The following is a 16104-nucleotide window of genomic DNA, read 5'->3' as shown; positions in this document are numbered from 1 at the left end:
AGGAAACTGTGAAGAAGTGTGCCAGTTGCTTCATATCCTCTAAGTCTACAAAAACATTTTTTAAGTAGTGGGTGGGCTAAACGTGACTTGAACTGACATGGCCTTTTACTTTCACATTATACGAAACGTGGGACAATTGAAACAACTGAAAGCGATGCAATGAGCAAGTCGTGCTCAACTGTTGAAGCTTGAGCTTTACTTCATCGTCAACTTATAAGACTTTTCATGGTGGATGTAGAGATAACAGTGGTCTGAGTGCCTTGTTTACTACATTTTATTTTTAGAATACAAAGAATCTTATACAGGCTACCATAAACACATTTTTACACTGAAGCATTCCCTCTGTCAAATCAAATTTATATACCATTTTCCACTCCATTTACAGAAGCGTAAAGCTGCAAAAGTTACAACAACATTTAAGGTGCTGAACATCTGAGTTAACTTCTACACTCTTGTTTTGTGCCAAAGCTTAAAGTCTCTCTCTCTCTCTCTCTCTCTCTCTCCCCTTTCGGTCTGTAAAACCAATCTCACGGCTGTCTTTCGGAAGTCCTGTTTTCTTTTCAGTCATCAAGTTCCAGACCAAAGTGGCTGTAGAGATCTCGTGTGGTGGCCCCCCTCAGAGCAGCTGCAAAGCATAGCAAAGTGTGGGTGAGGGACCTCTAGTAGATTACATTAGGGTCAACTCCCCCCGTTCTATTTTTTAAACAATCCCAGAAAACACTGAACAGACGAAGAACACAGTGCCAAAGAAATTAATCACTTTAAACAGAAGGCATGTACATGCTGAAACAAGCATACACAGTACATTTAATATGCTACGTGTTAGCCTGCATAATGCAGCTTAAAGTATCAGATAAACCTTTAAATGTGTTGCGCCAATGAAACAATATTTTAACCAAGTTATGCTGATCTGTGCCTGATACTTTAAGTGACCAGGTCAAAGTTTTGATATGGTTTTGCAAATCAGCCATGTGTATGTGTCCGCTGGGCAACAAACAAAAATCAACTAAGCAGCATCCGCATCAGAAATACAGTCAACATGGGACTTCTGAAAAGCTGCAGTTCCTGAACTGGCCACTCGAGGGCAGCTCAGAGAATGAGTCAATCCTGCGAGTTAAAGGCAGAGTGGGTAATTTTCTCCAGATACACTTTTTAAGGTTTTGGTTGAAATTGTCTTTAGGTCCTGACAGTAATAACTACTGCGCTAGTGCATGTAAGTAAGGGGCGGGGCTTTCGAAGGAGCACAGAGGGTAGGGGTTGGGTGAAGATGGAGCAGAGAGAGAATGCTACTTTCAAAATCATGCTAGTTTTCGAAAATTATCAACCCTGCCTTTAATATAACAAAATGTACAGCAGAAATAAATAAAGTGTAAACCCTGGAAAGAAACTGGTTTGAAAATATTGTCTGAGTTCAATCATTAAAATTTCAGCAACACTCGAAGTTTTGCAATAAAGGGTCATCAGTGCACAAGCTGTCTGATTGGTGTTCCCTCCTCCCTCGTTTGTGTCGTTGGATCCCTTTCAGGGTTTTCTCATGCAAACACTGGTCAAATAATAAGGATCCACGAGGCTTCAGTTTGGTGACTCCAGCTTGTGAGCTGTTCCTTTTCCTCACACAGTGACACATGGAGTACGTTAGTGCATATGAGTCAGGATTCTTCTTTACTTTACAGGAAAAAAAAATGGCAGGCCATAGAGAAGAGCAGTTATTTAACGTAACTAGGTTTGTGTTGTTTACCCATAACTCGCTCTCTGTGGGCCAGCCAGCAATGTTCCACTAGTTTTATTAACTTTACAGTGTACAAAATAAAAAAACAACAACAAAACATTCAGCTACAAACACTGGTTAACTCCTTCATTCACCAGTTAATAAACCAGCCTTCATCACTGTGTGTATACAGTAGCGTTGATAACTATAACTCTTCTTTAATGCCATCCTCTCCAAATATGGTCCCTTCTGACTCAAGGAAACAAACGTGATGACAAAATGGAGTTGACCGACTGACGGGTGTCACTGCAGTGGCTGTGCTCATTAATTCCTTACAGGCTTTGGACTAAAATATTGTGACAGTAACATTACATTTATGTCAGTTTAGAAAGTTGCTTCTTTGCTACGCTACTTTTGGACACGTGTTGAAATTATATTCACACAGATAAAAGATTTTTTTAAATCCAGGAATGCTAATGTTTATTTTACATAGGACAGTTTGTTAGGAGCAATTAACAATTATCCCAATGACTTGATTCATGCATGAAAATACTAAAACACTGTGGTGTAGAATACTTTTAAATGATGATGGTATCACAGGCTAAACTGGCAAAGAAGTATTTTTTAAAAACAGATGGGACAATGACCTTAACAGACAGACTGACATGGTGTGAGAGAAAGGGACAGTTGTCTGAGGGTACTGCAGGGCATCTCTTCTTGTCTGCTCTCTCTCGCTCGCTTGCTCTCTCTCTCCTGCCCACACATCCTCCCTCTCAGAATGGACGCATACAGTACAACAGCATCTCAGTGTTTAAGTGTAACCTCTTTGTGAAAGTGTGTGTGAGAGAGAAAGAGAGTGAGAGCAGGAAAGAGAGGACGGGACGATAGCCAGTTTGTATAGACAGTTGTGTGTGTGAGTGTTTGCATGCATCAAGACAGACAAGATATTGTACTTGCGTTTGTGTTGTGTGTGTGTGTGTGTGTGTGTGTGTGTGTGTGTGTGTGTGTGTGTGTGTGTGTGTGTGTGTGTGTGTGTGTGTGTGTGTGTGTGTGTGTGTGTGTGTGATGTGAAAAGAGTGCTATTGTGTCAGAGGGGAAACGCCACGTCCATTCACTAACAGGATTATCATCCTGACTGTCCGCTGTAACAGAAAACCAGGGGGAATTTAAAGGGATGGAAAGCTTCTAACCCCCTATACATTTAAAATGACCAAACAGAAGATTTTCAAACTTACATTTAAGAATTAAAGGAACCGATTTACGTTTTATTTTTATCAGCACACGCGAGCATGTGAACGACAAAGTCGGTAAAAAATCTTATTTGTTGTGACACACACAAGACCATATTGTGACTCGACTGTGATTCACCCGAAATGCCCCCCACCCCCCACCGACAGTGTGAAATATTTGAACTTCTCCAGATTGACTTAACCTCGCGCAGTTGCATCACATTCACTCAAAGAAACATTAAGAGCACACTCTCTGTCACTGATTCTACACATAAGGTTAATCCAGCAAAATGTACTTTTTTGGGGGGCATAATACAAAGTTTGACTAAAAAAATGCTGACGTATATTAGACAACATAACACTGCACCTGATCATGGAAAACTTAAAACTTCCAAATAGCTGCTGTAATAATCTAGCTGGCTCCAAACAGGAGCAGCACTAGAATTGGAATTTTAATTGATGTGTTTATGATAATCGTTCACAGGCTCACCAGAGCAACCTATCAGCCTTGTGTAAATAATGTCTAAACCAGACTTTAATTTAATAAATACCAACCTGGGCCTTTGATTCAGTGTTCTGAGGGACATATTATGTCACCCCCTGGTGGCTGGACAAAGAACAACCTCCATAAAAAAACCAACCTTAACATATTTAAATGGCACATTTAGAGAACTTGTGTTAAAGAGGAAAACATCACGTTTTATCCTTGAATTAAACGGTGCATATCCAAATACCATGAGATAAAAGACTTCGACAACAACCACCGTATATGACTAGGAATAGGTGCTAAATGATGACATTATTAAACATTCAAACATTTATTCAACGAGTCACATAGACAGTAAGACTATCTCGTATGACAAAACTGTGACTGGACTTCATCTGTTCTGGATCAAAACAAAAGGAAGCCAGTGCAAACAGTGATAGCGGAGGGTACAAACACACAGGTTATTAAATGTATGCCAGTGACAGTTCACATTTGTTTTCCTGCCACACATTTTACCAACACTAATTTCACTCTGAAGAAAAAGGAGACATCACTGCAGTCTGCTTGTGATTGTGCGCCCCAAATCGAATGTAAGTGCAATTCAGTTCATAATGAAATTCTTTATATGGTGGAAGGAGAATTTAAGTTTTACCATTGGATGAACGAATCTTAACATCTTAAGTATGATTCCTAATATTCAGTTATTAACAGAACAGCATCACTATTTTCCCCTTGGCCTACTGAATAATGGAACCCTGGGCTCCTTTTCAAAGACATTTTTTTCAGGCCATTTTTGCCTTTATCAGATGAGACAGCTGAAGAGAAACGGGACATGTTGGGAGGAAGGGAGTGGGGGCATAACATGCAGCAAAGAACCAAGGTCAGATTCCAACCCATGTCCAAACAAAGGACTGTACAGCCTCTTTTACATGGGGCACACGACAGAATCCCTCTCCTATCGGCGGCTCAACAACGGGCTGCTGAGTGAACATTTTACTTACCAATGCGGCCAAGCAGTGACTGTCCGATGTCTTTGATGTCATTGTATTCATGCAGCATATCAATATGATGCTCCAGCTCCTCTACTCTGTATCCCCTGGAGACGCACACAACACAAAAAAGCAGATCCATGAAATCCTCTTAAACAGGCACAAACACAAAAAGTTGATATTTCTCAAAGGGATTTGAACCGGCAGCCCCTTTGATTGAAATTCACTCATGATAAACTGCATCATCGATGGTGCACTCTTAACGTTTACAGTTACCACTCAAGTTCGACCTTAAAGACAGAAATACAAACAGCTGTACTCACTCAGCCTCCAGCTGTGCGATCTCAGCGTCCAGCTGCTCCTTTCTCCTCTTCAGCTCGACCACCTCCTCTGCAGCGCTTACTTTAGCACTCTCACTTACTTGAAGCTGTCAGGTGCAAAAAATACTCTGATGATAATGGAGTGTGTGTGTGTGTGTATGTGTGTGTGTGTGTGTGTGTGTTACAGATGGGGCAGGGGGTTTACTTACAGGTGATTTGAAGTTAGAGTGTACTGGCTTAGACTTTGAGTGTGGAGTTCTGTGGAGATATGACAAGCAAACTATTGTCAATGACAGGATGGGGTTTTCATATTCGATTCAAAAAGGTATGTGTTGAAGCTAACACGAAAATTCCCAAACATTAAATCTCATAAAGAAATTCCCAATTCCCCAAGAACAACCATCACATATTTCATCTCAAACCGCCCATGATTTCCAATGCCATCGAGGTCACAGGCACAGTGAAACAAGCAAAAATCACAAAAAAAACACTCAGAATCGGTGACAAAAACCACAGAGATAAAAGAATGTGAGTCTATCTTAGGTCTACTTCCTTCGTACCGTCTGATCTTCATCAGTCAGGTGAAGAGCAGAGGGACATAAAATCTTCCATCCCAGGACATTTTATTCTTCAAAAAGTCAGAACTGGACTTGGGAAAAAGGCTTTTAAGTTATTTGCTCTATTTACTTGGAACAAATTGGTGATGTGATGCGTTTGTGCGTGATATTGACACATATTTGCTGTTAAGACGAGTTGTATTTGGTATTAGTATCATTGTTTGTGTGAGACTCTGTTCTTTGTGCTGCTGCCTGTCTTAACCAGGACACTCCTGAAAAAAGGTGATTTTTTTTAATCTCAATGGATTTCTTTCCTGGTTAAAAAACAACAACAACACTGTTATAGAACACAAAAAGCTTTAATGTATGCATTTTCACAAATAAGTCAGTCAAATAAACAGAGCAGTGTGTTTTATGTCTGAGGTTATTTAGCAAATACTGTTTATAATTCCAATGCCTGATTACAATGGTTAAGAAGACAAAAACAGCGTTAAAAAAGACGCGATATTGTCACAGGTAGTCTCTTTTCTTTATCACAGAGAGACAGGGGGACACGACTGAGGAGGAGACGTCCCAATAGCATGTTAGCAGATGCTAGCTAGCGCTTTCTAGTATTATGGACAAATCTCAGTAAAATACCTTTTCAGAGCTCCTTTTCTCAACTCATTCCTCTCCGGCGTCGGAACTTGACGAGTGCTCAAACCGCAGAGAGTTTCCCCTGAGTGATCCGTGTTCATGCTGTCTTTGGTTTGGTGCATTAATAACGCTTTAGAAAGAAGGAGGAAGTTTGCAATTCGCGGCTGACAGTAAACAGACTCAAACGGAAACCTGATTGGTTCTTGAAACCGAGAGGCGGGTCTTAAATATGGCTGATACCCAGGTCGGCTCTGGCTCTGCCCAGGTCATGTTATAGTCGTAGATTAGTTTGTCTGATGTCTGTAATGATCTTACTGTACAGTTTCAATGAGAGAAATATGACCATGTAGTGTAACATTTATTTAATGATTAAAAACGTTTATTTATTAATCAACTTTTGACTAAGCCCAAAATCCAATTAGGCTAATAAAAACTTGTAGAATGAGACTTTAAAGCATGAAATTAAAATGGTCTCGTGCCCTTTATGATAAACACGCAGTCTAAATTGCAAAATATTTTGTAGGCCTACAGGAGCTGTGGGAAGGCTTCTTTAAAAGCTACTGTCAAGGAACATTAGACTTGCCTAGATTCACTGTTTGCAAGGATTACGGTTTTAATAATTGATTCTATTTTCAGCACAATTGGTGCACAATCAATTTATACCTGCCAAATCCTATGTTGGTTAAAATCTTATGACACCACCAGATGGCAACAAAACACAAAATAAGTTGATTGCTGCCTCTCTGTCCCTTTAACAACAATGTTGATTCCATATCACAACACCTTTCTCTGACAGTAACAACCCACACTTGTTGACAGAGATGAATTTTGAAAAGCTCCACTTAGGGAGCAACAGTGTGGTTTATAATTGCACATCTAACCCCTTGGACTGGTTTAAATCCACCCTCCCTCTAATCATAAATCAATGCTGGATTAACCAAGCAAAAGGTCATATTCCATCGACACATACAAAAACACTTTTTTAAAATGTAGGACGAGCATGGTTGACTGGGTAAACATGGAAGGCAAAGCAACTGTGAAAAAAAAAGAGTAAAACACACAGAGACAGCATGTGGTACATAAAAGAGATGGGTTAATAGAAAATAGAAAAGTAAGAGACAATGTGTATCCAATGGAGTTTATATTGGTGTGGGGAGGACATAAAATCAAGTCCATTCTGCTTTATGTCCACAGGATTCATTGCTTATTTATTAGTTGTTATACAGAGACAGAGAGAGGCGGGGAATGAAAAATTCAGACAGGAGGCATGGCCAGTCTTCTTTTAGAAACAGAAAGATTACACACACTGGGCAGTAATGGCTCCTGCGGTGGTATGTGGGGGGGGAGGGTGATTTGTGAAAGATGGCTCATTCTCAACATCTCTGACACAGCAAGGCACATGTGTGTTTTGTGTGTGTGTTGTCTGCTGTCTATAATTTTCTACATCAGAGTTAATTGAGGACACAAAGTCAAATCATCTGTAGAAGACAGAACAAATCGTCTTGCAGTATTACAGTGATGGGGATGTTTATTAAATGTCACAGAAAACTTTATGACTTTTAATGTGAGCAAGAGATACTTTTGTCTTCAGTCTGGAGAGCTTCCTCCTGTTGCATATTGCAAGTTTTATTTTTTTCCAATTGGAGCAGTTTCTATCTTGGTGGTAGGGGGTTTTATGTTTGCCACTAAAGGAACTAGTCTTAGAAAGTACTGTTCTGTATACGTTCAGAACATGCTATCCTTTCAAAAAGTGGTGGCAGTCTTTGTTTAGGCTAACCTTAATTACAGCCAGTCAAGTGTGCAGATTGACGAGGGTAGGATTTGTCGCTTGAGAGCTTCAGGCCCTTTTTATGGCAGACATTTTGACTTGCTTGTTGGAAAAAGAGGCGATACAAATAACATGAGCAATGTGTCTTTTTTCAGTTAGTCTGTGTGACAGCATGCACAACCTGAGACTGAAGCAGCTAAATGGAATTCAGCCATAATAATTCATTGTTTATATTTTATAACCTACCTGTGTCACAGGATTGATTTTTATTCATGTTTTTTTTTTTTGTCTTGAATGTCATTATTTTGTCGTTATTTCACCATCTGACTGCATGTCACGTGTTCTTGTTCACTAGTATTTGCTCTACTAGAATCAGAATTCTAGAAAGCATGATTTATGAGTTCAACATGCATTGATATTGGCGCCCCCTGTGGATGGAGCTGTACCTTTTATCTCTTCACTAAACAGATTTTTTTAAATTTTTTATAGTGTTTTCTGATCAAAAGTCATCTGCAACGCAATGCATCCGTCATTTTGAATAATTTCTTGGAACATTTTCAAAATTCTTGTTTCATCTATCCAACACACACAAAGAACATACCGTACATGTTTCATAAGCAAAGCTGTTTTTTAGATTCATTGACTATCATAAATATGAAAATAAAGTACTTCCAAATTTCAGGAAATGAAATCCAGACAATCTGTCCACTGTTGACAACACAAGTTTTATAGCAGGTTGGTGTGGAATACAGATAAGGAGTAAAGTAGAGTTATTTGAAATAAGGGAGGAAGGAAGTGGAAGATGAGAAAAGTAAGGAACATATAGCAGCAGAAGACTTACTGTGTAAGTGTAGAAGGCTGGACAGGAGGATGAAACAGCAGAGAAAAGAGGAGAGAAGGAGAAGGGATAGGAAGCTCAGGCTTGTAATGCTTGCGAGCCTTGTATGTATCATGTCCATAATTCATGGAATCCCAGCAGCTCTTCTGTGCTGCATCTAAATTCAACTGTTGGAGAGTTATGGCCAGGAACTATAAAATGTGAACACACATACACATACAGTACGCACACACTACTGTAATACTAGAGAGTTAGGGAGGGGGGGAATAGAAAGAGAAGACAGAGAGAGAGAGAGAGAGAGAGAGAGAGAGAGAGAGCAGCTGCAGGATGAGGGTTAGATGATACAAATTATGTCATAAAACATCGATACACCTCCAAATGCTGCTCTGCTTACACTGGAGCGATTATTCCACTAAATAATTTACATTGGCTGCAGAAGGGCTTATTCATACAAATTCAGTACAGACACTCATAAACATACACAAAAATACACCATCCATGTTCACAAAAAAAAACCTTTTTATTATTTACCATTAAAAATCTGAGTTTATTTTGATATACACCCAATTTTAGAGTTTTGGCTGGATCATCTGTCAGATGGAAAGATTAGTGTTTATCTTTAGCCAAGTCAGACTAGCATCCATAGCCTGTGAGAAGGACTTTCAGGCAGAGAGCAGCTGATATATTGTTAGCCCTATGAGACAGACTCTGCTGAGGTGGACAAAGTCAGACATGATGGAAGGTTACTGTCACAAATCTCCAACCTCACTTTTACAACAACATCTCAATCATATCAGTATTTTTTTAGACTAGATGTTATTGATGCTTTTTCATCTGTTGGAGCAAGGTAAGCAGTTTCTAAGCTGCTCCTGAGCTTACAGCATGCTAAACATGCTGTAGCGCTACAATGAAGTGGTCTGAGTATCATTACATGCAAATTATGTCGACTAAGAAAGAGTCAGTAATTACATTTCCTATCACTTTACCTCGTGGGTGGAATGCTAGTGTGACATTAATTCCCTGTTTCTGCGCTTGCAATTTACATAGAATTAAAGAGGGACTTGAATGCACCACATCAAAGGGATCCATCATAATCTGTAAAGGTTTTTTTTTTTTTTAACGTCTGAAGCACTGCTGTTATTAATGCCATCATAAAATGGCTATACATGTCTGTGCCAGAGAGGCCTCGGTTTGATATAAGCCCCTCACTGCCTCCATCTGTCTGTGTGTTTTTAAGCTTTCTCATTAATTAGCTTTGACTCATCCTTCTGATAACTACGACAATTCTTTCTCCAAAAAATAGTTTTTAGTTATGTTTCTATTGTATGATCAGTTTGCTGACTGACTTACTCTATATATGATACTTCCCGTTTTGGTCTTTTAGCCTCCCCGCACAGAGGACTTCTTTAATTGTCACTATCATGTGTACCTCTTAGTGTCAGGTTGGCTTATTTTACCATTAATCCCATTCAAAGACATAAACTGTAAAAACTCTTATCATGTTTTTTCTCTGTGAGTCAAGTGGTGTACAGATGCTAGCTTATTAGCATCTACTCCAACTAGAGTCCTTTTTTCCATCAAGCATTGCACAAATTCACTTTTCTTATAGAGACATCCATTCAAACCTGAGATGAAAAAAAAGTTTGTGCAGTGTTGTAGTGCTCTGATCAAAGCATATTTTTCAGGTATTATCTTTTTTGAATTTGAATGAGAGGAGTGCTCTGTGAAGAAACCCCTTATCCCATTTAAGCCCCCTATTCCCCCCTGATAATAATAATTGCCTACCTTATTGCCATCATGACCAAAACATTGTTGCCACCTTAAAAACTTAGTTAAAAAACTAGCTGACATCATATTACATAGCACAGCATGCGTAAGAGTAGCCCACAAGGCCGTGGTATGCATGAAAGTGTGAAATGTTTGAACTCAAGTTGAATAATTGTACTAAAATAGTATTATTAAACTGAAATGTTGTTTACATGTAAAACTTTCTTTCGGTAAAGTAGTCTCTTTCTTGTGATAACCTTCTCTAGCAGTAGTCTAGCTTCCATAGAAAAACTCCAAACAGTGGGGCATGCTAACTGAGCATAATACAAGCTAATACAGTACCTCATACAACTGCACTCCTGAAAAGCCAAACAAAAGACCTTAAATCAAGTAGCCAGCTAAAATTCATAACCAAGAGATGTGGATTTCAACAGTTAGCCCAAGGAAGAGACTTAAATAGCTGAAGAGTTTACATTGAACGTTTTCCTCCATTTATTTTTTAGAATTAAAGTTGTAGTTTGAAGTAATAAATAAAGAGACTTGATTGTAACGAAGCCCAATTCAAACCACATCATGTAAACTTTCAGAATCTTTAATAATAATGTAATGTACAAAGTACAAAAACCCTAAAGTAAGAAGGTGCTGGGGGTGTTGGGGTTCTAGGCGCTTCAATATCAATATTTATGTGCAATATGACCCCATGAGTTAATTTAAGTGTGCCAACATGATCCTGCGAACACAACCAAGTCGGCTACAGGCAATTGCAGCTTTAGCTAAGGACATTTTTTATCCTCTCCTTGTACTTACTGGTGCTTAATAATGTTCTAATTGCGTTCTAATTCATAACTCCTTTGTGCCAGCACGAGTAGAGAGGGGTAGGAGGTGTGCGGCTGGAGGAGAGTGGAGGTGCCACTAACTGCAATTTGTTTTGGTTTCATGCTGGCACACACCTACTGTATAACAAAAGTCGCGCATTCTTTTTTTAAAAGAATAATCAAAAGAGATGAGGCGGATTTTCACACCATTTTATTAGCAACAATGTGTCTGTTAGTTATACATTAGAAACAAGGACAGAAATATTTCTGCTGTACTGTACTGAGTCTTAAAAACAGCTGGGTCTTTAAATAAAGCAACGTTATTCAAATACTTCAGGGTTAAAGCAACACTGCATTTGAATATACACTTGTAATAATAGTAATACTCATAATATTAATAATATTCTCTCATAAATCTTTATGACATTACATTTCTTGTGCATCTGTCACATTTTTCTTTAAAAAGTAATAAAAAGCAAAGCATTGACAACTGTGTGTATGTGTTTGTGTGTGTGTGTGTGTGTGTGTGTGTGTGTGTGTGTGTGTGTGTGGGTGTGTGTGTATCTGGTGTAGATTTGTGATTCAAAGAGAGTTTGCAGGGAAGCACATGTCACAAGAGGGAAAATTATAACAAAATCAGTCACTGTTTCACCCTTTGGGAAAATAAACTAATGACTGCTAATCAAACATCCACGGAGACGGAAAAAGAGAAATAGAGAAATAGCATCCATTTGAAGGGAGAAAGGAGTGGGGGTAGGTCCAATCAGTTTCAAGACCCTCACACACCCATCAGCATTTCTTCTTAAAAATCAAGCATTAAGTAATTTCATTCATTAAGTGTGTGTCTTGGTCCAAACACTCCTCTTGTTAGAATATGAGCTCTCCAGGCATGCTGGTCAGCCGAGCGCAGGGGGAAAAAAGCATCCCAAGATGAACTCTCTAAAGAAATATTCCTCAGTCCAATGAGTCGATAGCAAGAGAGAGAGAGAGAGAGAGAGAGAGAGAGAGAGAGAGAGAGAGAGAGAGACAGAGACAGAGAGTGGTGTGTATACTATGGCCTTTTGAATATTTATAAATGTTGCTTTAGAAGTGAAATTATCTTTAGCACACAGATCTTTCGATCAACAAATTGGGGAAACACAAAGAATGCAGTGAAGAGTCCATCAAATGAAACTTCAGTGAGGAAATACAATGATATGATGTAAAGAGTTTCTGCACTGACTGTCGCCTGCAAATTCAGACTGTGTTTAGTCATAAATCAGTAAAATGAACATTTACAAAACACCTCAAAACCCACTTTAGTTTTTCATTCTTAGCATCACCATAAATGTAAAAGTAACATGGCACATATAAACTAATACAGTCCCTTGACCCTTTACATTAAATGTTTAAAATGTTATTGCAACCCAGCACTGGGTTCAGTATACATACACTAAGGGTGACAGATGTGTTAAATTGTATGGAAAAAGAACTTCTGTATAACAGTTTATAGTTACACACACACACACACACACACACACACACACACACACACACACGCACACATGCATGCAAGCATAGTCACACAATCCCACAGAACCAAAAGGCAAGAACCTGTCCCCTTTGGCACCTAGCCTGCAAAAACACAGAGGTCTTTTTCTGCAGAAGTGTAGTATGGTGTATTAGAGAAAATAGCCTCCTTTCAAATTGAAGCCCTCTATGAAAGAATGTAGAAAACAAGCAGGGATTTCCATCTTCTGAGAGCCCTTTTTATTTAAATATCATGGCCTAAGTTAAGTTAAGTCTAAAACGTATGTGTCTGGCAGCTTAAACACCACATTGCCCTCCTATTCTAGCGTTTTCCACTGGTGAAGATTGATATTTTATAATCTCTCTAATCTGTGGACAGAGGAACAGACAGATCATCCCATCATGGGAGGGGGATCCATTGGACTTCATCTAATCATATTTTTTGTGTAGCAGCTATGGCAGACTGAAAATCCCTGCTGATAATGTCATTTGGACATGGCAGGAATTTGTCTAGCATTCAGGCAATGGGTAGAAGAGTTTAGATGAGTCAGGGCTGAACAAATCAAATTATAAAAGAAATGCCATTCTTGAAGTTAAAAAAATAGCTATTTAAAACAAGCCAAAGCAAGAAGTTCTTGTTTGGGATAATTTAACATTGTTTTATACTTAAACTTTATATTGGCCCAAGTGTAAAGTCCTGGACCTGAGCATAGTACCTTTAAAAATCCTGTCCTGAGAGCAATCTGAGTCCTTCATTCTGCAGTAGGTGACCAGTAGAAAGAGACCAGACTGGATCAGACAACACTAGACTGGAATACACTGGTCAAGATGAAAAAAAACAAACAATCAGACTTAAGCCCAGTCCAGCCAAGGCCATCTTGTTTCATTTAAGCATAAACTTACACCAGCTAAACATCCGTGCTGATGCTACAGCTGCGTTGGAACATGTCCCTCATGGTCACTGACCGGGCCAGGTTTGGTTTCCGGTAGTTTGAAATGTTCACAGGCACAGGCAGCTCCAGGTCCTGCTGCTGTACACTGCGGTAGCTGATCCGGTCTCCTCCATTCCTCAACCCATCTGGCTGATGGTGGATCTGTGGCTGAGGCGGCTGGAGGTAGAAAGGCATCTCATAGTGCGTACAAGACGGACAGAAGGTCTGTGATCGTGTTAGTTTCCGGGCCAGAGGGGGGGTGGAGAAAAGGGCCGGGCCATTTGGGATGGAGGAGGCGGCGGCTGTTGCCGCCACAATGTTGTGATTAGAATGGACTGGTGGGAGGCGGGACGTAACAGCAAAGTCTGGCTCCTCCTCCTCCGACTCTGACTCTTCTTTCTTGCAGCAATAATACTAGAGGTGAGAGGAAGAAACAAAGGGATAAAGAGAAGGAGAATTATCTGAGAGATGAGGGCGAGAGCTCAATAATGTGATAAAGAGAAAGCAATACACTAATGTCGAGCATTTCACCTCAATTTTTGCATTGCTAACGGAAAATTTGCATTAAACTTTGTTCCTTGCAATTCATATCCTATGCAATTAGGGGCCTAGCGGTTGGTGCGTACCCCATGGGCTGAGGTTCGAGGCCTCGACAGTGGGCAGCCCGGGCTCCAATCCAACCTGAGGCCCCTCCCCAGAATGTCTTTTTTCACTCACATTCTCCTGGGCTTCCTGACTCTAACCACTGTCCTAGCTCTAGAAAAAGGCTTAAAAAACTCCAAAATAAAAACAATAAAATTTATGGAGTACAAAATGCTTTGCTATCCATCTTATAATTAGGAGTTAATGTGAGTTGAGAAACCACTATTTGTTAGTTAGTGCTGCATTATGGAACTAACACCCCCTATACATTCAACACCCATTGTTAAAAATAGATTATCATTGGCTTGCACTCAGTCCTGGCAAAAACAGAGAACTGCAGTACCAACCACCTCTAAATTTCACATCTTCACCAGAGGCTGAGGATAACAGGGTATTCACAGACAAAGAGCTTGTGAGTTTTTCCTGTGGTTGGATTGTGGAATTTATAAAAACAAAAATAATAATTATAATAATCAAATGCCATTCAAGTTTGACAAAATATATTTGTTAAGTTTTAGATTCTCCATTTTATGTCCATCATCCCTGATAGTACGAATCTCTCTGCATTCGTTCAGTTTGAGTACACTCTGTAGAAATGATGTTGATGTCAGCAGACTACAATCTATTCTGAGTAGCTATGACCATTGAAGAAATTTATATCATATGTAATGTCTCTGAAGCATAATGTACTGACTCAACCAGCAGTGTAATGAGAGATTGTTCTCAATAAGATGCTTGACATTCGAAGAGTAAAAGTAATATGATTCTCCACACCATGTACAGAGGAATCTAAAGCTGGAAGGAATTGATGACGCATGCTGTGAATGGTATTTAACGGATGCACAGTGCTCATTAAAAACTTGTCTGTTCTACAACCTGCATTAAGTCTCAGTGTGTATCGTCAGACCCCCAATTGGGTTATGCCGTCTTCTATCATCCAGTCTGTTTTATAGATTCAGCATTAGGGGCATTGGGTTAAACCCCTTACAATCCCATAAAACATAGTTAAAATATTTGGGTTTCCAGGGGCTTTTGCGAACCATTAGAGTACCACAGTTGTCTATGATTTGCACCCTGTAGACAATCTTCCACAATCACTGTCTCTCATAATCACCTTTAGCCCATAAACCCAATCAAACATGCCCACATGACCATATGTTCTAACTTGTTGTCTTGTTGAAATTGCACATGTTCTACAGCGTGATGTCAAAAAGGTTTTGCCTCTCATGGTTTCAGTCTCTTACTTTTTCAATTGAGCCAAAATCCCAAAACAATTCCAGCACAAATAGTCTTGTATACATAATCCACTTTTCAGTGGAGATTTTGTGGTTGCTATTTCTGGCACACACCATGTAGCTTTTAAATTAATTCATGGCATCAGGCCAACTAATATGAAGCCATAATATGGGGATTAGTTTGGATTCTGCCATGAAAAAGGAAGAATCTTATGAAGTGCAATTAGCTCTAAGTAGAGAGGCTCATGCATTTTTCACTGAAGCCATGATACCTTAGTTTCAAGGGGATCTTGGTAAATGGACCGCATTTAATAAAAATTCACATTGGGAGCAATTTATATTAACTTGAAAGTTTTAGTTTCCTTCTTCAGTACAATAAAGACATAGTATGTTGTATGTGGATATACAGTAATTGGCCAGGTATATTAACATTTGTTCATTAACAGGCAGGCTTTCAAAGAGTTTTACTTATTGGCAAAGCGGTCAGGTCTCTGGATTCTAAGGCATTAAAAGTAACATATTAAACTCCTTTTCAACAAGTTTAAACAAGTCTCAAAGCTTCCCAAAACTGTCTGTGAAACTTCTTGCCACCAAATCCAAACCTCTCTGATCCTGTATGTAATCAAGCCTATAAACCTAAACATATTAGTGTTAGAAAATGTGATAAAGGGT

General features: G+C 39.3%; 2 protein-coding genes across 2 annotated transcripts in view; both read right to left on the bottom strand.

Annotated features, from left to right (window-relative positions):
- Positions 1 to 176: 176 nt before the first annotated feature.
- On the bottom strand, positions 177 to 6137 carry swi5 (SWI5 homologous recombination repair protein). Its single transcript, XM_079364997.1, has 5 exons — positions 5930 to 6137; positions 4943 to 4991; positions 4737 to 4840; positions 4426 to 4520; positions 177 to 625 (listed from the first exon to the last, which is right to left on the bottom strand). Exons 1-5 carry the CDS (start codon positions 6046 to 6048, stop codon positions 561 to 563), a joined length of 432 nt encoding a protein of 143 aa, XP_079221123.1. The 5' UTR covers positions 6049 to 6137; the 3' UTR covers positions 177 to 560.
- A 5172-nt stretch (positions 6138 to 11309) lies between these two features.
- LOC306837456 (protein FAM163B-like) overlaps positions 11310 to 16104 on the bottom strand; it is a 28230-nt gene continuing 23435 nt past the window's right edge. Inside the window, exon 3 of the mRNA XM_079365148.1 lies at positions 11310 to 13969. Coding sequence (XP_079221274.1) covers positions 13532 to 13969 — 438 coding nt within the window. The 3' untranslated portion in view covers positions 11310 to 13531. The remainder of the gene's footprint in view (positions 13970 to 16104) is intronic.

The sequence above is a fragment of the Symphodus melops genome (assembly GCF_947650265.1).
Source record: "Symphodus melops genome assembly, chromosome: 16".
Classification (NCBI taxonomy): Eukaryota; Metazoa; Chordata; class Actinopteri; order Labriformes; family Labridae; genus Symphodus; species Symphodus melops.
Note: the sequence above shows the minus strand (reverse complement) of the source record. Positions and strands in the feature narration are given on the sequence as shown.

Bases quoted from the DNA above. Each gene is read 5' to 3' on its own strand.
- swi5 (XM_079364997.1), bottom strand. From the start codon at position 6,048: ATGCACCAAACCAAAGACAGCATGAACACGGATCACTCAGGGGAAACT. The intron at 4,992-5,929 runs GTATTTTACTGA...ATATCTCCACAG, and splicing joins AGAAAAGGAGCTCTGAAAAG to AACTCCACACTCAAAGTCTA. The intron at 4,521-4,736 runs GTGAGTACAGCT...GTGCGTCTCCAG, and splicing joins ATCGCACAGCTGGAGGCTGA to GGGATACAGAGTAGAGGAGC.